We start from the raw sequence: 23992 nt of genomic DNA, 5'->3' as shown, positions 1-23992 counted from the left end.
ACAGCAAGAAGTCCTTTGCTGGGGCTGCCCAGCCCCATGCCCACTGCAGACCTTGCAAGTTGAGCCCCTGGCTGCTGCCAGCCTTCGGCTCTGACCCCAGCCCCCCTCTTTTCTCCCATGGGACATGTTTGGGGTAAAGCCAGTGCTTGAAGATGTTTCCTTCCCCCAAACACGACACCAAAGCATCCCACTGTGCTTGGGTGCACCTCTCCTAGATGGACCACAGTGCCAGGGAACAGGCCAGTCCTTCTCTCTTTATTGCACTCGAGAGCACCCAGTCGCCAACGCAGCCATGTTATATACATCGAAATTTTACAGTTACCCAGTGACAAAGGATCAGGAGCCCAGAGCATGCCAGGCTCCCAGCCTGGCCTCTCCTCTCCATCAGGCTGCACTGAGCCACTGCTTGGGACCCCACCCTGCAGGGTGGTGTCACTGGCACCCAGCACCCTCCTGCTACGCACTGAGGAAGGGGATGCTCTGCAGGGTGATGGAGCAGATGGCTCCTGTGCCTGTCCATCACTGCCTTGAGCCAGGGGAAGCAGGATTTGGAGTGGGTACTGCCAACTGTTGCTGGAGTCCAGCACGTGCCAAGCAGGGGTGATGCTGAGCACCAGATTGTGCTGTGGGGTAGGGCATACAGGGTCTATGTACAGCATGGGGGCAAGGAGCAGGGAGTCCTGTGGGCCAGACACCCCCATGTGCCTAGACAGAGCCTGATAGTCACCCTTTGTCCTGCTCCCAGGTATCCCATGTGAGGTAGAGCATCTAGGTAGCTTACCCTAGCACTGGCCCCCATCCAGAGCAGCATGCCCTCAGCAGCCACCCAGCAACGGGGTGGGAAACTTCCCCAGGAAACAGGAAGCAGGGGTGCAAAACCCCATCCCTATGCAGCTGCTGGTACCAGTGCAAACACCCCACCCTGGAACCAGCCAACACCCCAGAGCCCCACACCATAGCAGAGGAGCCCTGAAGTGACTGCTAGAACCCTCTGCAGGAAAAAGGGTTTGCCAGGGCACAGGGGACTGCCTGGGCACTGGTAGGGTTCTCATCCTTGACAGCGCTGGCAAGGCTTGGCCTGGTCACTTTATGGGGACACAGAGGGACATGAGGTGCTGGGAGCCAGGAGAGTGTCCAAGACTCCTAGTTTGCTGGGGAGCCAAGCAAGGACATGGTGCCTGCAAAGCCCAAGGGAGAAGCTCTGCCCCTGCCTTAAGGAAGGCCTATGGAAAGTTGAGAGAGGAAAGCGAGTCTGAGCGTGGAGAGGCACAGGGCCCCACAGGCTGCAGCAGCAACTCCTGTAGAGGTACTGGGGAGGTGGCCTGTGGCTCAGAGCCCCCAAGGCCCTGGCCCAGCCACTCACATTTAGCACACACCACACAATGCAAGCGCTGCAGGCCAGACAGGAGCCCCACGGAGAAGGCCACTGCCAGGGTCTCCCCATCCTGCACTGGTCACGTGCTGGGCCCAGCCTGGGGGCCAGAGCAAGAATCTCAGCTGCAGCAGCTCTGACTACTGTGGGCAGCCAGCTCTGTTGCTCTCTCCTGACCTGGGTTTGCAGGCTGTTGGGGCCTCCCCTGTTTCTGCAGCTCTCCGGGTGCTCTTGGGGCTCACAGAAGCCTTGCGGGTGCCCTGAGGACTTGTCAGCACCTTCTTCTGGAGCTGGGGGCTGGACTGGGCAGACTTCCTGCCCAGGCAGGGACTCTTGGAGCCCTTGGGCTTGGCTGGCTCCAGCATCTTCAGGCCCAGGATGCTGCAGTAATGATTGCACTTGTGAGCAGCCGGGAACTGCTCCAGCAGCGAGGGGAAGCAGCTCTCCTTCAGCCCCTGGTACCTGCCAACAGAGTTATCCTCAGCTCCTGCTTTGCACTAGGAGATGTTCCAGCAGAGCAGGGAGGCAAGGATGGAGCCTGACCACGGTTATCACCATTGCCCTTGTCAGGTAAGTGGCAGAGCTGGGGACAGCCAGGCCCACCCTGCTCCAGAGCTGGAAATCACTCACCCTTTCAGGTTGGTAGCGATCCGCACATTGGTCAACTTCCAGCCCACTCCTGTAATTTAAGAGGACAACCAGAGAAGGACAGCCACTAGCACCAAGGGCAGGTCATTGCCCTGGGTAGAGGGCATGGGGGAAAGAAAGAGGCAGGAGGACAAGCCTGGGGCTTTTCTTCCTTTCCCAGGCTGGAGGGTGGCAACAGGCCATGGGCACCACACAGGAGATCCCTTTACCTTCCATGTCAGTCACAAGGATGTTTCCATTTGTCCACTGGTAAACCCAATGCTGGAATGTGCAGCATTTGAGCACAATCTCTGAGGTGCCTCGTGCCACCAAAGTGCCATCCTTCTCAGTGACACAGTACTGCTCGCAGGGCCTGCCGAGATCCTCCTCCATTGTGGCATAAGGGATGTTGTTGGCTGGACGATAAATCAGGTACAGAGGAATTATCCTGCATGGGAGTTCACAAAGTCAATGTGGTGAGCTCTCCCTCCTCTGCAAGTGGAGATTCACACCATGGTCTGCAACCCTGGCTTTCGCCTTCCTCCCAATATCCCTTCCATTTGTGGGAGTAGAGTGCACTGCCTTTGGAATGCCCCATCACCCACAGGTCCCCTGCAGTGCTCTGCCAGGGCATCAAGCCAGTGGAGCTGCAGCACATCACTTACTCAGGCACTGCTCCAAAATCCGGGACGGCTCGTGCCTCAGCAGCAAAGATCTTGCAGTACTCACGGCTGGAGTTTTGGACTTTACATTCCTGGAAGTGCAAAAGGAAGAGTCAAGAACCTGTCCCATCTTGCACCAATGCCTCCCTGGGACCACTGCCAATTGTTTCTCTGTCCTGGTGATCAAAGGGTGGTGGGAAAGTCCTGAGAAGCTCCATGTTGCTCAGACCGAAGTGCTGAAGCCAAGAATGGCAAGGACACGTCCAGCCCCCTAGCTAGACCACTCCAGAGCATTCCAAAAGTGAAAGGAAATAGCAAAAGTGGGCACAGAGCTGGGGGCTGTCTGAGGACCAACTCACACACAGGTGGGGAAGGTGGGAGGGAGAAAGGTGGATGGTGGCCCACAACAATGCCCACCTGGATGGTGATATCATAGTTCTTCTCGATAAGGCTGTTCTCATTCTTGGTCCCAAAGACGATGAAATTGTGCACTTTGATGACACAGGTGTGGCCGGACTCAAAGACAGGCTCCAGGCCGTAAATGGCTCTGGCACGGCAGGCTTTGCGCAGGAAACCAGCACCCACTTCCATGTCCTCGCTCACCACACGCCCGAAGAGCTTATCCCCCCAATAGCCTGCATCAGCCAAACCCTTGGCAAACACCATGGGTGTCATCTCGATCTCCTCTCCAGCTGGTGGGGGGAAGAGCTGGTGAGACAGGGACAACATGGGCACGTCCTGCTTCTGCCCCAGAGCTGCCTGCCCCACTCAGGAAGGGGCAGATCACAGCTCATCATGTGGCCCTTACCTTCGATCTCTTCCCGCAGGACAAATCCTGACAACACTAGAGGAGACAGAAACCAAAGAGGTGTCAAGGTGCTGCCAGGATCCTGTCCTGCCAGGATCCCACCTTGCCCTGTGCACTTGCACAACTAGGGATGGCAGATAGGATGGTGGGAATCAGCTGGCATGCAGAGTCCACACACCTCACAGAGCTGCTGTTACAGAATGTGCCAATGCTGCAGCCTGGCACCAAGCCCTCTCCGCAGTTGGCCACACCACCCCATGGCACACCCAGAAAGCTGTGAGAGGCTGCTGAGGGCTTCTCACCTTCTGGGCTGAGCAGGAAATCTGTGGAATTGGTGCCATACTCGTTGCTGATCACACACCGATAGACTCCGCAATCCTTCTGGGAAGCCTGCACAACAGCCAAAGCTGCCTGGCCCTCATCACCAGCACTGGAAAAAAAACAGAGCATGGCCACATTCTCATGTGGTGGTGGGGGCCACATAGGAGCCCTGTGATAGGCACTGCCCTTGGGGGAATGGAAGAAGGCTACAAACTAAGCCATCCCAAGGGCAGCCCAGCCATGTCATGGCACCAGGAATCTGCCCTGTGGTTTGTCCTAACAGAGATGCCTATCCTCCAGGCAAGCCGTGCAAAACCTGGCCAGGATTGGGCTACAGACTGATAAAGGTACTTGCCCCTGCATGAGGCTGGGTCAGGGCTTCATAGAGGGAAGAGGTGGGACCCTCATCCTGAGACCCACTGGCTGAGCAGGCTTTGTTCTGGTCTGCTGGAAAGCAATGGCCACTCCTGCCCATCTGCCCCAGGAGACAATTTTTGCCCCAGAATCACCTAACTTACTGTTGACTCATTATAAAGGGAGCTCAGGGGGCACCAATGGCATCAGGCAAATCCTAACTGATGTGGATGATGTTCCTACACAAATCCTCTGGGCTTGAGAACAAGTTGCTCTCCACAGTAGACCCAAAGGATACAACCAGCCACCCAGCTGTCTGAATATACTCTCCCTGCACAGGGGCAGTGCCAAGGGGTAGACAGGGCACAGCCAGAGCTGCTTTTTCCCAGTGGTTGTTGCACAGAAGACCTTTCCAGCACTGCTAGCAGGCTGCCACCCTCACATGGATCCTTTGCGGTGACAGTTTCATAGTTCACATCCAGCTCTTGATTTCTGTGATGGGCATAATACCTTCTCTACCCTCCCCAAGGTTTGGGTACCCAAAGCAGACACTCCAGATGGAGAATCAATAAGATAAATTTGGCAGCAATTCCTCATCTGGGCAATCCTGCCCTCTGTGGGCACTGATATGATGAAGTTCTCAATGTACTGTGCCATGAGCTTCCCATGCTGCCTTAGCAAGAGGGGAACCTTCACCCCAGTCAAGGCAAGGAGCAGGATGTGACAGGTGACAACAAGGACTGCATTGCCACGGAGCTAACAGGTTACCTCCTTTGGGCTTCAGCGACGGGGATCTCGTCCTTATACCACGTCAGCTTAGAATCGCTCAATATATTGAAGAACTGGCACCAAAGTTTCAGGTTTCCTGATGCATCAGAAAATTGTTCTGCCCTGATCTTACGGACCACCTGTGGAGCTAAAGGACAGGGTGCACAGAGATAGGTGGTGAGACACAGAGTGCTAGCCGCAGGACAGGCCAGCCTATGCCCATGCTGCTGCTCAGGGCTTTGGGTATCACACGTACAGCACGTGTCACATTGCCTTCCCAGGGAAGGTCTCAGAGCTCCACTGGGATAAATAGATGGCATGCAAGTGGTACAAATTTGTTCAACAGCGCAGCACTGCAAAACCCAGTGAGGCTTGGCCGGAGGAAAGGCAGAAAAACACTATGGAATATTGGAAGAAGCATTCATCTGCTGAAGTAGGGATTTATCATAGTTACCCTTACTTTTCAAGAATGCTGATTCCTGTTAGAGTATCACCTGGTTCCTTCAACTCCAGGATGCCTTTTTAAATTTGATGCCATGAGGAATCAAATTAGCATTGTCCACAGATGTGGAAGAAGAATGTGCACCCTGTGAAACCCACTGAATCATACAATCACAGTTTGCGTTCAAAGGGACTTTAAAGACCATCTCATTCCAACCCTCTTGCCATAGGAGGAACACCTTCCACTCAACCAGGTAACTCAGGATCCCCAACCAGCATCAGCCCTGATGAAGACCAGAACACAGAGACCGAAACCAAGAGGATTCTATGATCCCTGGGGCTGGGAAAGCCCAGGCTGTGGACACAGCCAGTGTAAGAGCTGCTGCCTCTTGCATTCCTCATCCCTCCCTGCACTGGGATAGAAGTCTTGGGGGAGACCTTTAGCTTTCACACAGCCAAAGGCTGATGCTGAAAACCCTGTCTGAAATGCTGATTGAAAACAAATGCACAAAACCCATGTGGCCCCAGCTGACTATCACTGGCTCCCTTTGTAGGCAACATGGGGATGTGCTTCATGGGGATCCTCTCTTCCCTCACCTTTAAATGGGTTGTTTGTTTTCTGGGAGTCTGCTGGCTGTGCTTCTGGCTTAGCATATCCAGGGACCTCTTCATCACCACTGGTGTCACCTGCAGGCTCCTTGTACAGTTTAGGCACCTCCAACGTGGCCATCTTCCTCATGAGTGTTGGAGAGCACTGCTCTGAGGGAGAGGATGGAGCCAGGGCAGGAGAATGCAACAGGGACGCATTCTTTCTGGACTGCCGTGGTGAAACAGGCGGGCTTCTTGTGTGCCCCAGGCTCTCTGGGGTTGCCTCCTCTTCCACCCCCACCTGTTTTGGTTTTGGCAGGTATATTTTGCGCCGGGCCCCCAAAGCAAGCTCTTCTGGTGTGGCACAAGGTAACACTGCCAGAGGGTCAGCAGGGCTCTCTTCAGAGCTCACTGGAGGCAAATCAGAAAGGTGAGGAGCCACTCCTGCTGTGGGCATGCTGCCCACCACGATGGAAGGCACTGAGAGCGGGGGTGGCCCCTCGGCCTCGGGAGCCCCCCAGGTGCGTCTCTTCGGTGGTACAGGCCTGCAAGCCAGCATCTCCTTGCTGGTAACGAACTCCTCATTAATCATTCCTGTGATCCGTCTGGATGTCCTGGGGGTCAGAGGCAAGTTCTCTGCTGTCTGGAAGAGCTGGTTGTTTTGTACTTTTTCCAAAACTTTCCTTGAGGTGCGAGGGCTAAGGCCAGCAATGCCTATTTCTGGGATCATGCCTTCCCCTGCATTTGTCTGCTCCTTGTCCCCAGAGTCAGTGTCCCCTTTTGTGGCATCCTTACTGCTATCTGACATTTTTAGAAGTAGCAGCAGGTAGTTCTTCAAGGAGGAAACCAGGTTTTTGTGCTGCATTTTTTCCTCCAAAGACATCTCCTGAGATCTCTCTGAGCCGGGAAGGACCAGCGGTGCCTGTGGCTGAACCTCAGAGGCTCCTTCCCAAGTCCCTGAAGATGCTACTGGTTCCTGGCATGGAGCTGTGGCTGTCAGGAGTCCTCCCTCCTTCCCCTGAGGTCCCATGGGCACTGGCTTGGCATTCTCCTCCTCTAACGTGACGGCTGAAAACACCTCTTGTGGGGCTGATCCATCTGTCACGGTGATTTCTGTTTCTCCACTCACAGGAGGCAGCAGCTGGGCTCCAGACAGGACCTCTCCTGCAGTAGCCTCTATCCCTGGGCTTCCAGAAGCTGCCAGCACTGCCTCCTGAGCCCCTGATGGCCTCACTGCAGGAGCAGGAAGCAGCTCTTCCTTGGAAAGAGGAACTGCAGCAGGAGCTGTCATTTCGGTGTTCTGATGGCCCAAAGGTGTCCCTCCTGCCTGCCTGTGCACAGCCCCAGGACATGGCTCTGCTGCATCGCTCCCTCCTGTCCTCACACCAGGATGGCTCCCAGACAGCTCTGCCCCTGCCTCTTTCCTCTTCCCATCCTTGACTGTCTGACATGGAATTTGTTCAAGAGGAGTGTCTTCTCCAGCTTCTGGAAGAGTCAAATTTTTTAGCAATGACTCTTCCTCACCTTGGCTTTTGTTCTCTTGATTTAGCAGTCCTTGCTGAGTCTCTCTGTCCTCAAGAGCACGGGAATGTCTTTCTGCCTGTTTCCTGGGGGTTGGGTGCTCCTTTCCAGACTGTACATGGTCTGGAGAAGGTGCTGGTGGCTTTGGTGGCTCCTCAGGCCTAAACCGAGGGTTTATCCTTTTCACAGCCCCCCTGGTTTCCTGGCAAACAGGCACCTCTTTCCTGACCTCCTCTAGCTTACTGTCTTGCTGACTGGTTTCTTTGGTTGGACTACACACTGGATGCTTTAGGTCACCAAGAGACTGTCCAACTCTCGCTGCACCCTAATTAAAAAAAAAAAAAAAAAAGGGAAATTAGCATCACATTACTGCCTGGGTCTGAGCAGTCGTACTTGTGGTCCATCTGTATCATATGGCACTGCCCAACTTCTTCTTGAATCATGGGAATTACCCTGATACCAGTATTACTCTGTCATCCAGGTCTTCTGGTTTCACCATCATCCCACAGTAGTAGGTCCCACCTGTCAGGCTGTACAAAATGTTTCTTCTTTTAATCAGCTCCAGCCCTTCTGCCTTTCAACACCCTTGCTGTGCACAGAGGCAAGAGATCCACCTTTCTAAATCCTTCAAGGGCTCTTAATCCAACCTCCTCTGACTCAGCGCCTTCCCAAAGAGTGAAACTTTCCCATTTTCACCAGCCACTGCTGACACCTTGCATAATTCCCTTGATGTTTTTAAAGACTGAGTGCTCCCTTATCTCCACTGTGAGATGGGGCAGCTGGCATGTCACAGACTATCAGGATGAGGCTGCCCAAATGATTTACAGCGAAACTGTACACCCTGACATTATCAGCACTATTCAACCATTCTGTTTCTCTGACGTTGGGGAAGCTCAAATGTTTCTGACTGCAGCTGCACCCAGCGAACGTGTCAGCAAGCTGCCTGCTGTGATGGCCAAGCTTCATCTCAAGGAGAGATGCCAAAATCCTCCAGCCAAGGAGCATTTTTGTAGGGGACGCAGCAATGCCGTGCTACACGCTCTGCCTGGCTGATGCTCTGTGAGCATCACCAGCACAATGGCACAGGGACAGGGCATGCACTCAACGGGTCCCCCTTCCACCCTGGAGGATCTGCTACCAAGGATTTTCTCCTCAGGTCCCTGACTTGAGTGTTAAGCCCCCCAAAACGAACGCCATGGGAAGGGAAGGTTGTGGCACTCAGACCTCTATTTTGTGCTGCTTTTGCTTCATTTGGTAGCTTGAGGAAAAGAGGAAAGATAGCACAATTCTCTCAGCAAGCCCCTTCCCAAGCAAATAAAGGAATCATAGAATGGTTTGTGTTGGATGGGACCTTAAAGCCCGTCTCATTCCAATCCCTGCCATGGGCAAGAACACCTTCCACTATTTCAGGTTGCTCCAAGACCTGTCCAACCTGGCCTGCAACACTTCCTGGAATGGGGCAGCCACATCTTCTCTGGGCAACCTGTACCAGGGCCTCACCACCCTCTGAGCCAAGAATTTCTTCCCAATATCCCATCTGACCCTGCCCTCTAACAATGGAAAGCCATTCCTTCTTGTCCTGTTACTCCATGCCCTTGTCCACAGTCCTTCTCTAATTGTCAGGGCAACAGGAGTATTGAAGGGCTGGGGCGGTGGAAGAACCATTAGAGGCCGTTCCTACCCATAAAATACAAGAAATATAATCAAATTATCAGTTTAAAATTTAGGCCAGAGTGATTACCATGCAAATCTAGTTTCTTCTCTGTTCTTGTAGTGGAGGATGTTCAGAGCCTGGCTACAGTCTGGCATTTTGTTACAGATAAATCCAGTTCAGAAGAGAAGTCATGAGCATAAGGCCCAGCTCTGTCCCAAAGCTAGGAAAACACTCATGCTATGACCTTTCTTGTTTAAGAGAAAGAATAAGAAAGAAAAAGACAAGTAACCCCTGTCCTGGGGGCTAAAAATATTCTGAAACATGCCTGGAATCAGCCTTAAATACCTTTAAATCAGCTTATTTGCTCTCACAAAAGCTTAAGGATTTTCCTCAGCAGCACCGACAAGCTGAAGGATTCAAATTCAAATCAGAAGCATTCCCTTTTGTCTCCTCAAAGGCATACCAGCTGACAAGTCATGGGTTTCCCTCTGTGAGTGGGGCTTTTAAAGAGAAAAAAAACCTTGATACACATCAAAGTCTCAGGGATAACAGCCCAAGCCTGGCTGCTGCACAACAGCATTTTTCCATCCTCTTTGAGAGCGAGAGGGGTTAAAATAAGCAGAGAAGGGAGAAACAAATGGCATTGCCATGGGCTGGCCTGAACAGCAATAATTTCTGCAGCAGTATGTGGTACTGGTGGGTCAGGTTGAAGACAAGTTCACAGCACTGGGCCAGAAGGAGCAAGGCCAGAAACCAGGGGTACTCTGCATAACACAGCAAGTTCTTACCAGCAAAGCTGTACCCACCAATGACTAAAGAAATTTAAGAGAGGAAGAAAGGACTTTTTTTTCGACTGGAGCACCCATCAGTCCCTTATGTATTGTGGGTTTTTCCACGTTCTGAAATATGTGCGTTACCTACCAAGCGAGAGGTGCTGTGCCTGGAGCCTTGTCTGTTCTGAAAGCACGTACTTACCACAGCCCAAACTCCAAATCCTGATAGCACCTGCAAACTGGACTCAGAGAACCTTTTATGACAGAAGGGGTCATTGAAGAAAAATGGGGGAAAAATAAGTCTGGTAGCGTCCAGTCTAATATTTTCATGGCAAATACTTCAGGTTAGGTGACAAAAATAGCAGTTGACTAAAAGAGGGTCAGAAGCAGGTGCTGTGCCCTGGTACTTTGTCAGCACCACACTGAATCTCCCAACAAAGATTTTCCAACAGGGATGGGCCAAAAAAAATAGCCCAGACCTACTGTATACATGTTGAACTAAACAAAACTCGAGGCCCTGAGGGTGCAGCTCACATGGTACCTCATCTGCATGGGGGGCTCATTAACTAAAACACCCTTGTTAAACTGAACAGATGCCATCACAAGGCACCCTCTCCCAGCTATAAATACCCACCCATTCAGTGCTCCCTGCCAATTGAAAACATTTCGCATGAGGTCAGCCTGCCAATTAAACTGGAGAACCCCAGGCCACCGAGACCAGCTGCTCAAATGGCCCCAACTTACATCTCTCACCACCTGACATTTGCTTGGAGATAGGGTGGAAGCTCTGCTGACTGGGCTCACAAAATCAAAAAAGCCCTTCTGTGTGTGCTTTCACCAGTGGAGACCTGCAGAGCCTGGGCAGCAGATCCCATGGTGTACACGCAGCCTCCCAGGCCCAGTGCCACAACACAAATGCGCAGCACAGATATTTTCTTGTTGCCACCCCTGTGTTGGCTGTTGTCTCTCCTAGTTACCTCTTTGTTTCCCTCCAACTTCTGTTCTTGCTGCTGGCCTCTCTGGCCCTCGGACAGCACAGGTCCTGCCTCCAACACCTCAGAGGCCAATGGAGCATCCTCTGTCTGTCTGCTGACTGCCACAGGCTGCAGGGCAGCCTCACTCCTGGCCTCATCCTTGGCTCCCACCTCCTCCTTCCCTGCCGCTGGCTTCACTTGCTTATCAAAATACATGTCCTTTAAAGAGAAGTGCACGTCATCGTTAGGTTTAATGTCCTGTTTCACAGCTTTCCCAGGCTCTTTGAGTTTTGGACTGGTTTCCGCTTCTTGATCACTTGTTGCCCTCAAACGTGCATTTCTGCGTAAGGGGACAGGAGGAGCAAACCTGGGATTTGAAGATGGATTGGCCCTGTCTCTCCCACTTTCTTCTTGCTTAGAAACTTCCTGTGATGCTGCTGAAGGAGCCTCTACCTTCTTTTTCTTTTTAGCTGCAGAGTCTTTCACCCCTGGCTTAGTCGCCAAGTCCTCCACTGTCTCATAGATATACGTGAGAAAGCTGTTCCCATTCTCCTCCCCACTTTCCAAAGTGGCGTCTCCATTGGTGGTCACCTCTGCTTTCAGAGGTGTCACCAGTTGGTTTGGGAAGCCTGGCACCGCACTGAGTGCCTGCTCCTTTGTCTCAGCAATATCCTTGGGTAACCTGGACTGTGAATCTGCGACATGCACTTTTGCTGCGTCTTCCTTCTCCCATGAAGAGTCTCCTGTCTGGAGATTCTGATCTCTAGCCAGCCTTCGCTTCCTCTGGAGCCGTTCAGGGCTCATTCCTTGCAATTTCTCCACTTCCACATTTTCTTTTCCTCGTTTCTTGTCCTGTTCTATTTCTTGCATCTTTTCTTCAGCTTTTCTCTTGATTTTGTCAAACCACTTCTGATGGATTTTGAACTCTGTCATGGTTCCCACTTCCAGCACACCAGAGCAGGACACGATGCCTTTGTTATTTCTAGCTGAGGCCTGGTAAATGCCTGCATCCTCTTCTCGGCACCTGGAAATCAAAAGCTGTGTGTGAGACCTACCCATCCTCCTCAGGATGCCTCCTGGACTCATGCTCTCCTACTTCTTGCTCCACACAGTCCAGAAGATGTGGCCCATGAGGTGCCCACAGAACATCTGGAGGCCTTGGGCTGGCCTCCCTCCCTGGCTCTGCCTGCACTCTGCACTAACAGACAAGCAAGTTTGATGATAAATTTGTTCTAGCTCCACCCTGGGCTGTAACTCTGGTATGAGGGCTATGACAGAGGAGGAACAGGCAGCACCAGGTTTCCCAACTGTTCTTGGTCTCTGCAGAATCTTTTCCTCTCAGCTCTACATAGCCCACAAGACACTCCTGTACTTCCTCTACCCTGCTGTGTTACCAAAGTCTTCCCACTCCATGTCACAGGCACCAGCAAAGCACCTGCCTGCATCCCTATTGCCACCCCTTGAGGACACCTGACCCACAGAGATCCCTGTTCCTGGAAGAGGTGAGCCAGCCTCTGATGGACACTGGAAGCACAGCTGGGGGAGCAGAAAAGCTCAGGCTAGAAGCACAAGGACGGCAGGACTGACTATCAGCAACACTGATATTCTGTGTTTTCAGTCAGTGCCACACCTGTCCAACATCCCAAATGCAGGACTCAAGGTGTGACAGGTCTCTGCCTGCTGGGGATGAAGTGTGCCTGGCTCTCCAGAAATCTGATTTCCTGGACCATCATCTTGGAGGCAGATAGTGCTTTCCCCTTGCTTACCTTTGTCAGCCCTAATGCTCAGCACTGGAAGGCTCCAGAGAGAGGGACGACTTCTGCCCTTCCTCTTGCTTCCAGCATGGCAGCTATTCCTGGATACAGTAATGGATCTCATACTGATGTGACTGGGGAGCCACAGCTGGAGGGGAAAGGCCAGCTGTGAACTCACAGTGGGGAGCAGAAGGGGCCAGCCAAGTGGTGGGGGGGACATCACTGTTGACAGCTTATCCAGCCACAGAGAACACACTCAGAGCTCCCATCACCAAACCCAGACACTCTCCAGCTCCTTTACTCACTTGTAGAGCTGCAGGGTGTGGTGGTTTCCATGATGGAATATCTCATATTTGGGTAAGCCACAATAGCGATCCATCTCTTCATCATCCTTGTACCACGTCACCTCTGGCTGTGGATACCCTGGGGAGGACATGGAAGGTACATCAGAGTGTGAAACATTCCACACAGGAGCACAGACAGCATGGTATCAGCAGCAAAACAATCTGGCACACCAAGACATATGCTATTCTGGGCTCACCACATTCCTAAATTGCACAACAGAAAGAGCGGAAACTTAATGGGCTTATCTCAGACTTTTATCACTCCTAGGAATAGGGCTATTTTTGAAAAAAAAATCCCAGCACTTCATTCCTGAACAGAGGGGAGTGAATCACACGCTCGTCTCCTGTAACATTGGCTGGGAGAAGGTGAGCATGCCGTCACTTTTATGTGAAGAGGGATGTTTTGATGAGGCCAAGGCTATGGCTGGAGAACAGGCGTGTACCCCTCCACGGAGCTCTCAGCATTTTGCACAGTGTCACAGCCTGTAAGTTGATCCGAAACTTTCCACTGAACAGAAACAACCTGGATTGCATCACAGTCAGCTCAGTGTCCTACAAATGTCACTTGACAACAGATGTCACCTGCCTTTTCAGTAGAATGACATCATGATGTGTGTGACTGGCTGGCTGGCAATGCAGCCATGTTCCCCAGCACTAGTGGAGGTGTTGGATCAGCATGTGAGTCCCACATGGAGCAGTACTAGCCACAGCCTTCGCTGCTCACAGACAGCAGCTCTAGCTCAGATTAAGTGCAGTTTTCATGCAAAGACTGCTGAAGCCAGCAGCCAGCAGGGCTTCCTGCACTTCACTCAGGGCTCACCACCTAGCCAAGCCAACCCTCAGGGCATGGGATGAAACTTTCAATGATCACATTGTGTCTGGGCTAAAGGCGATTGCTCAGGAGCTTATCTGCTGCAAATGTCCCAGCAGGCTTTCTGTGGGGCCAAAGGAAGGAGTCCAGCATGCTCCTCAACTTCACCAGACCCCAAGGATCACCCACAGCATCACAGAATGTGGCAAGGGTCAGCTCCGACAAACATCCCAAGGCATGGGGCCGATGAGGGCTTTCCAGGAATATCCAAAGTGTCCCAACCCAATGGCTTTGGAGTAATGAGAAAGCAGGGACAAGGTGCTCTCTGGATACTTTCCACCTCCCAAGCCACAGGTTTCAAGGCTGATCAGGACTTCAAATGTCCTCCTTGCACCAGCCTAAGATGTTGTCAGCCCATAGCAATGCCTGAGCCCAGCTTACTCCTGCTCTCATGAAGATTCTAGAGCAGGACTGAGAGTCCAGAAGCAGGGACTCATCAGCAGGAATTCACCCATATTTTGGCCAATCTAACACGCCTTTGCCCAGAAAAGCAGCATATGCCAAATCTTCTCCTGTACTGCTTTGGCTCCCCTGTCCCCACCCCTTGCTTGTGGTGGCTCCTCGAGGGATTTAGTCCACTGGGACCGGACAGGGCTGGGAAGGTAAGTCTCAGCAGCTTTTCTTTCCTGTTCTCCTCTATGAGAAGCATCCACCTCCACAGCCCAGACACCTCACAGACTGGATTTTCCTCTATTCTTCCACCCTTTCTAAGGTCTCTTACTCTGCACTGCCCCAGAATCCTCCCTCTCTGTACATCTCCCACATGCTTTGCTGCCTCAATCCCCTCCCACTGTTGCCATCAGCAGCTTTGGCTTTCTATGTTCTGTCGTGTCTTGTTCTTCCCTGTTCCATGGGAAGCCAAGCCATGACTTCCTCCCAAAACCTTTCCTGCAAGGCTCTCTGGCCTCCCCTTCTGCCCCACTCTTGTCATGACCCGTTCCTTGCTGCTGCTCTGACCCCCCAAACCAGTTTCTAGAGACATGCAAAGCCTTCAGGTACTTGTGACTGAAGAAAATGAGCCCTGAACTGGGAACTGGCAAAAGCCATGAGAGCATTCCAGTGATGGAATCATCAGGGATTGATGCTGCTGCTTTTATTTTTCATAAAATATTAACTATTGGCTGCAGGAGCCTGGGCTGAACAAGCCTGTGGTGAATTCTTTCTGCTCTAGAGATGATGAACAAAACTATTTCCCTTCGCAAGCTCACACTGTGCCCTGAGCAATCCAACCCTTCCCAAGGGCTGTTCTGCAAGCAAGACCTTCAGAAGGCCCCCATGGTCCATCTTGCAGGGAGCTGGCAGGTATATTTTCCTGACATGCTAAGAAACAGCAATCACAGCCCTTCATTCTGGGAACTTCCAGTGGATAGTTTCCGAGAAGCCTTGTCATGCCCTGTCCCCATCCCGTCTAGTCCCACCCCCTAACCCCATGGCCTCCACAGCTGATTTCCATTCCCAGCTGACATCTGCCAGAAAGAGCTGCAATTTCCATAGCTATGCAGTGTCTCAAGGAAGGGCTTTTCCCCCTGCTAAGCCTAAATTCCCTCTGACCTGCAGCACCCGTGTCCTTGAGGCTGCCTGCTCCCTGTAAGGAGCAGTGGCTGTGCTAGCCCAGTGCCAGGACCAGCTCACACCGCATGCTCTAGCCTGCAGCCAAGGAGAGCTGCAGGCAAGTGCTGGCTGCAAGTCTTCAGGCAGGTGGATGCTGAAAGGCTTCCTACCTCCCACACAGGTACAGCAGCCCCAGCCACCTGTCCAAATACCATCCATCCCTTCCAAGGGGCTGTAATCAGAGCCAAGCAGGGGATGGAAAGATGCCTGTGCAAACATGAGTCTCTCTGGCATGGGGAGGGGAGCTGCTGCTGATATCCATCTTCGGGCTGCTGAGTAAATAAATTTCCCCACTCCAGGGTGCGGGGGGAAAAGGAGTCAGGCATCATTCCCAGCATGGCACATCCCCTGCAGACACACCATCCGTAGCTTGTCCAGTGGGATGAGGTGGAACTGAGGGTTCTATCCGTGGGCATTGCCATGCTGCAGGCACCAGATGCCCCCCCTTAACACAAGACACCCTGAGCAGCCACTCATAGATCTGTACTCATCCTTCCAAGACCTGCCTCTGCCGCAGCCGCCGTGCAGCTGGTGTTGAGAGGGATTTGCCAGCAGCTGGGCCCCAGCAGCCCCCAGCCAGAGCCCCACAGCTGCAGACAGAGTGGGGCTGGGTGCTGCTGGGAAGAGGGCAGGCATCTGTTCCACATCTTCAGGATGTGTGTCTTCCAGCAGCGTTGCTGCAGTGTGATGGCCAGCCACCACAGGATCCTGGAGACTTTTCAGAGCAAGGAGGTTTTTTTTCATGGAGATTTCCAGGTTTAGATCAAACGTTCTTTTTCTGAAAACTGTCAAAATCTGAGAAGTCTTCAAAGCTTGGTGACTGTAACCAAAATAGTTCTTAAAATATCTATCCAAAATGGTTCTGAATATATCTATCCAAAATCACTCAGAGAAACTCTGTTTCAAGTAGCTTTCTTCTTTTTTTTATTTTTTGGGAGCAGGGAAGGAGGGGGAGTTAGTCTTCTGAAACTTGGAAAGGTGCTAAGAGTTTAGAACCACTAAACAATATCCACAGTTTCTGCTCTACACAAGCTACATGGAGTAGGGGTTTCAACAGTCTTGGGAATACAATTCATGGTAAGATGTTACCCTTCCTGGCTTCATGGATTTAAACCCCTCCAGCATGCAAGGACAGGGAACCTTCTAGCAATGCTGATAGGAGGGACAGAACTAAGAGCAGTAGCTTCCCATGCCACTGTGAGCAGTGCTCATTCACCATCCTTCCCTTGTCCTCCGCCCCAAAGCCAAACCTCATCTCCTAGGACGCTGCTCTCTGCTCCTGTAGTCACTATCCCATCCCCAAGCCCTCTCACAGCCCCAGCATGTCTCCAAACATTCTTCATCCAAGCATTTCAGTCTCATCCTTCAAACACTTCCCTCAGAGGGTCACCACAAATGCAGCAAGCGGAACTCCTGTAACCTGATTAAAAAACCACATCCACTAAGCACGTGACTTGTCTACTCACCATACCCCAACTCTCTTCCCCAAGCCATGGGCAGAGCCCTTTCCCTCTGTACTCTAATAAAATCATGGAGGCAGTGATGGGATCAAGCTCCTGAGATGATGATTTGTGAAGCCAGATCAGAGGGGTTGAACCTGGCTAAGGAGGGCTGAAACGACACTGCAGAGGCAGCGGGTGCTGACATACAATGGTCTTGGCTGGATCCAGCCATCACCTGTCCTGGCTGGACTCATTCCCTAACCTAAGGCTCTTCATCCAGCTCCCCCCATTCCATCAGCTGACATCTCTCCTTCCCAGACAATGCTACACAGAAGCAACTAAAAAGCTGAAAAATCCTTGTGGCAGCACCTTGCTGAAGGGCCAGAGAGAAGCCCAATATCCACTCACTGCAAATGAGCTGTGATGACCCTTGAGGTCCTGAAGTCCAGACAGACCCACCAAGGAAAGCACTTGGTGCAGAGATATGGGGTGAAGGTACACAGTAAATGGAAATGTTCTTTTTTCCTTTTTCACATCTCTTAGAGAACAAAGGATGAAACTAATTTTATCTGAAAAAAGAAAACATCTCATAACTGCTGCAGGATTTGACCCAAAAAAATCAAATCAAACATAGCAGGGACACCAGTAGCAGGCTGAACTTAGGTATCAGGAGGAAAGGAAGGTTTGTGCCTCCACACACAGGAATCTGCCTCTGCCTGACCTGCTTTTTCCCTGCCTGCACCACTCACCACATTCCGGAGACTGGTTCTTCAAACACTCACTTCTGTGTCCCTAGGACAGGTCCAGCAAGTCCTAGTCCAAGTATTCATAGACATGGGACTAGCCTGTAATTCGCAAAAAAACTCCAACAAACCAGTAAGATGCTACTGTAGGTCACGTATCCATATTTGTGGCTTGACCGTCAAAACAGGAGCAGGTGACTGTCTGCCCTTTGCCTCCATCAGTGTCCCTGGACTCCAGCCACAGTGCTGGAACTGAACTGGTTCCATTCTGGTCACTGGCCAGGGAAGTCACTGCCATTTCCTTGCTCCCAGCAAGACCTCCCTCTTGAACGCCCTGGCAGGGCAAGATACCTGAACTACCAATTAGACTCTGCAGCCAGAGTATGCTTTCCACCTCCTGCCCCTCTCTCCCAAACAGATCCCAAGCTCCTAAAGCAGTCCATAGGACCACATACAGGAGAAGCCCGTCTGGCAAATGTGGTCCAAGGATGATTTTAAAAACATTTCCATGAAAATTTCCTAGTGCATAGAGACATTGACCAACCTAGCTTACCAAGCATAAAACTATCATGACATGCTGAAAGAGACTCATTGACAATTTCCTTCACTTGAGTAGCAAATGAGGCCAGTACCAGGTCAAGTTTTCTGCCTGATGCAACACACCAGGAAGAGATGGAATTTGTTAGAAGGAACCACCAACCTCAAAGGTACAGCTGGTAGAAGATTTAAGCCAGTGATAGAAGCCATGACTTTTACTCTGGATTTCCCAACATACTTAAACATTTTCCCTCCTCTGACACTTGCAGAATGGCACGTTCCATGGTACTGCACAATATGTCAAGCTTTTGCTTTCAGAAAACTGAAACTGGGAAGAGCCCTTCTAATGACTCCCCAAATAAAGTGGTTTGGAGGCCCCTCCTAACAGCCCCCTTTGGCTCTAGAAGCAGCAAGAAGGGGTCTGCTGAAGTTAAGCCCCAATAAAATCAATACATCAGTTGTATCCCTGCAAGTTCAGAAGGTCAGCCTTCAGAACAAGGGAATACATAACAGAAAAGCCAAGAATTCATAGCTGGCAGTTCTCAGAAGAACTGAGACTGTGCTTCCTTATTTCCAGCCTGTTTCTAACAGCAAACCAGATTTACTTAGGAAAGCTTTGGACCTTGTGCCTAAGAGGCTCACTGGAGAGAGTCTCCTCCCCGCAAAACATACCAACTTGTTTCATGGCTCTCTCATTCAAGAGCAATCTCTTGGAGTAATTAAAACTAGTGAAGACAGGAAGGACCATGGAGTTGTTAACAAGTACACCAAGAGAAGAGACTTTAGAGTCTCCATATTTAAAGAACAAAAATCTCATCAGCAAATGAGCAACTTGCCTCTACACCAACAGGCTGTCATGCCATAATGCCTTAGCACCAGCCCTCTTTTTTGGCTCTGGCCTCTCCCTCCTCCTCCTCCTCCTCCTCCTCCTCCTCCTCCTCCTCCTCTTCTTGACTTAACCCCTTCCTGCCCAATGGGAAATTTTACCTCACTGGACAATGACCAGCTTTTATTTCAGATGTCAACAGACACAGAAGTTTATCACTGATACAAATGCAGTTGTGCTCTAACCATCTACACCCAGCAGTGTTTGTTCCAGCACAACAGCCTTAGTCTTCAAAATGGCACATTCCTGAGTTATGGAGTACAGGATTAGAGAAGCAGAGATTAGGACACAAAATGTAGCTGGTCCAAGCAGTAACCAGCATATCCCATTTTCTGGTCTTATTTGCCTTGTTTGAGATGTTAGCTTATGCCTTTGCCTCTTTACACTCTCAGGTGTTTCCCACCTCCCCTAAATTGAAGCTGAAATTACCATGCAATTGCTGAACCTCTGCTTGGCATTCTGACAACAGTGGGCTTGTTATCACTTGCTGCAGAGTTTAACTGGCACAAGTCCAGCAGGTGAGGCAGGACCAGGTTATTCACTGAAGACACTGTTACCTGTCACTATGCACGTGAATTTAGCATCAGAGTCCTCGGACACAGCACGGGATTTGATAGTGGTTTCAAATAGTGGCTGTGTTTCCTCCGTCAGCTGAGAAATGATTGCGCAGAAGGTGCTCCTGGAAGATTCAAGAAGTATTTCTTAGAGATAAAAGCACCAGAAAAATCAAAGGGTCCACCTTGTGTCTTACCTCAGCAGCCTGTGTCCTTGTTACCCATGCCCTCTTCCCTCCCATCATCCCTACACTTGCTCACAAGTCCAGTTCAGTGTCAGGGCATTTGACTGATTTCTCTCTCCTAAGATGACTGTCAATTTACAGTGACATTTGGGAGCCATTCCATTTGTCTTAGCCCTTATGGCTATTGGGGCAATGAATGTTGACCCACTGGACGAATGAGGACCCATTTTAGCTCTTGATCATAACAAAACATCTCTCTGGCCAGCCAGCAAGCTTAGAGCACCGCCTAACAAAGTCAATTCCCAGTTCTGAACCATTAATGTTTCTAAAGTTATTCTGTTCACTGGGATTTTCTTTTAATTGTGAAGAATTTGTGTCATTTCAGGCCAAGTGTGAATTGAACATGTCTCCTGAACACAGCAGCCCTCTTAGAATGAAGATAAGCTGCCAGTTGTGGGACAGCTTACTGAAGAAGACTTGAGTCTGGCTAGCAGCTTTCTGAAGCCAGGAAATTAGCTGGGAAGGAATTCCCTTTTTAACCCCTTACTGTTGCAGGTAGGCACCCACACTTCCTGCTCCAGTTCAGGCTCTAACCTCGACGTTTGTGCTGGGACTCTTGAAATAGCCAGAACAATCCTAACAGTGCAATCTATAATGCTCAAAAGCAGACCATGGATTCTCCAGGTACTTCAGCACTGTTCAACGAGTGCAATAAATCACCATATTCATCCAGCACTGCCAACCCTGCTGCGAGATCACTGAGAGAGGTCCCAGAAAATCTGAGCTTTCTTAAATAAAGGGAAATTATTTAATTCCAAATTGGGTTTTAATTCAGATAATGCTGAGGCTCTTGGAAGGGAAGAGCTTCTGATTTCATTTTTCCCTCTGCAAATAAAACTCTACACATTTATTATAGGAGAGGGGACCCCAAGGTCTCAAGTGAAAAGACATTGGGAGAAACAGCTAATACTGCATGAGAACCGGTAGCTGACAGCTCTATTTATATCATTTTCAGCAGTGAAAGACATTCCTTAAACAACTGATCAGCTTCCAGAAAAATGCAAGGGGTGGAACAAATGCCCAAACCACTCCTGACACAGCTCCACCATTAGCAGAAGGATTCAGAGTGTGTGGTGAGGGCTCCATGAGGAGGACCGCAGCCTCACAAGCAGCCCCACATTGCAGGCAGGATGCTGGTGCTGCTGCCACTAGTGCTTTACCTAATAAGGAAGCAAGCTGGTTCAGGGCAAACCAAAAAACCTCACATTTACATGACCCAGCAAGGGCAGGTGCACTGACAGGGACTAAGCACATATGGCTGAAGGTATCAGGAGAGCTACAGCCACAGCAACTGCCTGTTTCATCCACTCTGAAAACTTACCTGGAGGCTGCAGTGTCATTACTTTCCCTCTGCCTTCCTGCTAGAATGGGTTAGTAAGAGATGCAGGGAGATGAATCCCTGAGTAACAACCCACTGGGATGCAGCAGGAACCTCACCCAGCTCCCAGGTACCTTGTGTTGGATGAGGGTCAGGATAGGATGTTGCAAACCTGATTCATCTACTGAATGAGGTTTATAAGCATGGTCTCTTTCTAAACATGTGTGAGATGGGATAAAAATAACAGATTCCACAGCTCAGACTCTTTTCTGTGGAAATCAATGGTTAAAAGGACACTGGCCCTGGCAAGCAACTCTTCACTCAGCTGTGGGGCCAGGAAAGGGCTGTGGGAGTTAAAAGCCATTTCAAACCAGAGCAACCTTTCCAAATTCCAATCCCAGGGAAAAAACGCCCATTTCCACAGAGCAAGGCAGACAATCCAGTACAAGGCAGTTACTGGCAGGGTTTTGATAATCCCTTCAATACAGATCCCCCACCCCATACCAGTAAATGCCTTTCAGATCCATATAAAGGAATTTCCCAAGCAACAACCAACATTTCATACCCCAGCAGGAGAGCAACCGGATCAGCATCTTATCATCAAGTGATGCACACACACATAATGGATCTTGGGACCCAGTTTAGTCCCAGCACCGAGCCACCGGCACCAGCAGGCAGCACCAGGAATAAGTCTGGTCCACTCAGTGCAAATCCCACAACAAGGTGAAACACATACAGCAAAGGCTACTGAATGGCTTTGGAAAGCAGCTGCAGTCAGAAGCTGGGGGCTCCACAGGCTTGGCAGATGAATCAGAAACTTGCCCAATGACAATTGGCAGGAAGCCTGGAAGGTCTATTGAGTCTTTCAAAGAAACCATTGAGTTGGTCACAGCAGGATTTGAAGGCTCTGGCACTGTGGGGCTCTCAGCTGACTCACTCCAGCTGCAAGGAGGCTTGTCCAATTCAAATTGCTTTCTAAACCAGTAATTCAGAGTATTCGAGAAACTGGACACAAAACACTAGCCACTTTTTATTTGGGCCCTCCTGGAGCTGCATCTTTGGGGCAGGAAAAGCCCTGGAGCCTAAAAGAGACCCCTGGCAATTCAGTAGCCTTTTCAATTAAAGAGGGATTTCCATACAAAAGCCTGCTGGAAAAGGAGATTTGAGGAGTATGTTCCTCTTGTCATGATTTTCTGACTTTTCGGTTAGAAATCCCGGATTTATAGAAGTGTTCTGGAGAGGCCTTTCCCTCCACAGTACCATTCTTTTACCTGCCACTCCAGTAAACCAGAAATGTCAACTGATTTCCAAATGTGTTCTTTTGCCAAAGGCAAAGTACAACTGTACAGGTGCATTTTGGGGCAGAGTCCAAGTGAATAAGGATCCTCACAATCGCAGGGGGAAGAAATTTTTTTCTCTGGATGTCTCAGGGCAGTCACATCTAATTTTTAATGTCTCTGTATGGAAGTCTCACTTTAATATAAAGAAGTAGCTGAACACCCATCCTTCGGCTAAGAAAGGAATATTTCTTGCTCCTTAATACAGGAATTATGATGAGCATTCACTTTTTTTCCTGCAGTTCAAGCAAGTATGAGGGATCAAATCATGCAGAATGAGGCTGTTAGATCACTTCAGGGCTCTCGACTGATTAATTAATTAGTACCAAAGCACTACACATTAATCACGTGCAGACAGATTCAAAAAAGTGTTTGGTCAGAGCAGTTTAATGCAATGTAGTTTTACCTTCCTAAATTGGAGGGAGAGAATCTGCTGCTTGATAAGCTAAGCAAAAAATGGCATAAAAAACATTAGAGAGAGAAGCACGGAAAGGAGCTGAAATAAACAAATTGTTACAGAGACATATTAATGATGAGTCATTTTGCAGAGGTCAGAGTTCCTATTAAAAGAAGGTACAGCTGCCTTAGGCTGCCTGCCAGGACAAGCAAGCCACATTGTCAATTGAAATCAAAGGCTGTAAAAATGAAATGGTCGTTAACCACAGGGAATCAGTGTCAGGACATTTATACAAGTAGGTTTCCAAGAAGCAGCACCTTGAGCCTTCCATGCACCATCCGCAGCATTGTGCTTAAAGCAGGCAACTCCACCACAGGAGACGTCCGGTTAAACGCAGGCGGGAGTATGGACGAGACCAACCCAATTCTCTGCTGGCAAGCAGGTGGCCTGAGCTGCGTGCCCTCTGTGCTTCCAAGGACAGCTCCTGGGAGAAGCTGAAAACTCTCTGATCACATTGCTTTCCAGCTTGCCAATCAAATCACTAAAGTCTGGCAAAACATTAAAATAACATAACAGAAGTAGACTTTAGAAGAATCTACATGTTTCATTTTCTCTGTGGGAGCATGTAGTAGCATTAACCAATTCAGGGAACAAAATCAAACACCAAGTCCTGCACAAGACATCTTGATGAGCTACTTACCAGTGGCCACCAGCTCTACCAAAGGAGTGTCTTCAGGGACTCATGTCCTAGTCAAAGGGCCACATTGCCGAACTGTGGCAGCAGCCCCTTGCAGGCTGTAGGAAACAACCTCTGTGCCTGAGCTGCAGCAGTCAGGAACAGTTCCTCAAGCCTTGAGCTCACTCACATGGCAATCAAAAGTCTAAAATTAATAGGAACAAGCTACTCAGCAGCATGCAAGCTCAGTGATTTAATTGCACTGAGGTACGTGTTACGCCTATGCAACAACCTCACCATATAGCCTTGGAAATGACCCCAGCGTGGGCATCCCCTCTGGGATGTACCAAGCCAGACTGCCACATCCCTACATGCAGAGAGATCAAACCTTCTCAGCCTCTGTTCTGAAGACCA

General features: G+C 50.3%; 1 protein-coding gene across 4 annotated transcripts in view; it reads right to left on the bottom strand.

Annotated features, from left to right (window-relative positions):
• Positions 1-233: 233 nt before the first annotated feature.
• The window catches only part of ALPK3 (alpha kinase 3), a 32533-nt gene continuing 8774 nt past the window's right edge, over positions 234-23992 (bottom strand). The window contains exons 2-15 of one of the 4 annotated variants that reach the window (XM_014251151.2): positions 23220-23450; positions 22912-22950; positions 19609-19730; positions 12923-13040; positions 10867-11887; positions 5951-7787; positions 4913-5060; positions 3772-3899; positions 3470-3505; positions 3079-3353; positions 2665-2753; positions 2230-2447; positions 2003-2051; positions 234-1834 (exon numbers count right to left, since the gene is read on the bottom strand). In XM_014251151.2, coding sequence (XP_014106626.2) covers positions 1513-1834; positions 2003-2051; positions 2230-2447; positions 2665-2753; positions 3079-3353; positions 3470-3505; positions 3772-3899; positions 4913-5060; positions 5951-7787; positions 10867-11887; positions 12923-13040; positions 19609-19730; positions 22912-22950; positions 23220-23233 — 4416 coding nt within the window. In that variant the 5' untranslated portion in view covers positions 23234-23450 and the 3' untranslated portion in view covers positions 234-1512. Of the gene's footprint in view, positions 1835-2002; positions 2052-2229; positions 2448-2664; positions 2754-3078; positions 3354-3469; positions 3506-3771; positions 3900-4912; positions 5061-5950; positions 7788-10866; positions 11888-12922; positions 13041-19608; positions 19731-22911; positions 22951-23219; positions 23451-23992 lie in introns of those variants that run through there. The other 3 variants (XM_005521704.3, XM_088063326.1, XM_014251150.2) reach the window with 3 other exon arrangements.

This window comes from Pseudopodoces humilis, chromosome 16, assembly GCF_049639895.1.
Source record: "Pseudopodoces humilis isolate 2021_Gansu_Grassland_sample_001 chromosome 16, ASM4963989v1, whole genome shotgun sequence".
Lineage (NCBI taxonomy): Eukaryota > Metazoa > Chordata > Aves > Passeriformes > Paridae > Pseudopodoces > Pseudopodoces humilis.
Note: the sequence above shows the minus strand (reverse complement) of the source record. Positions and strands in the feature narration are given on the sequence as shown.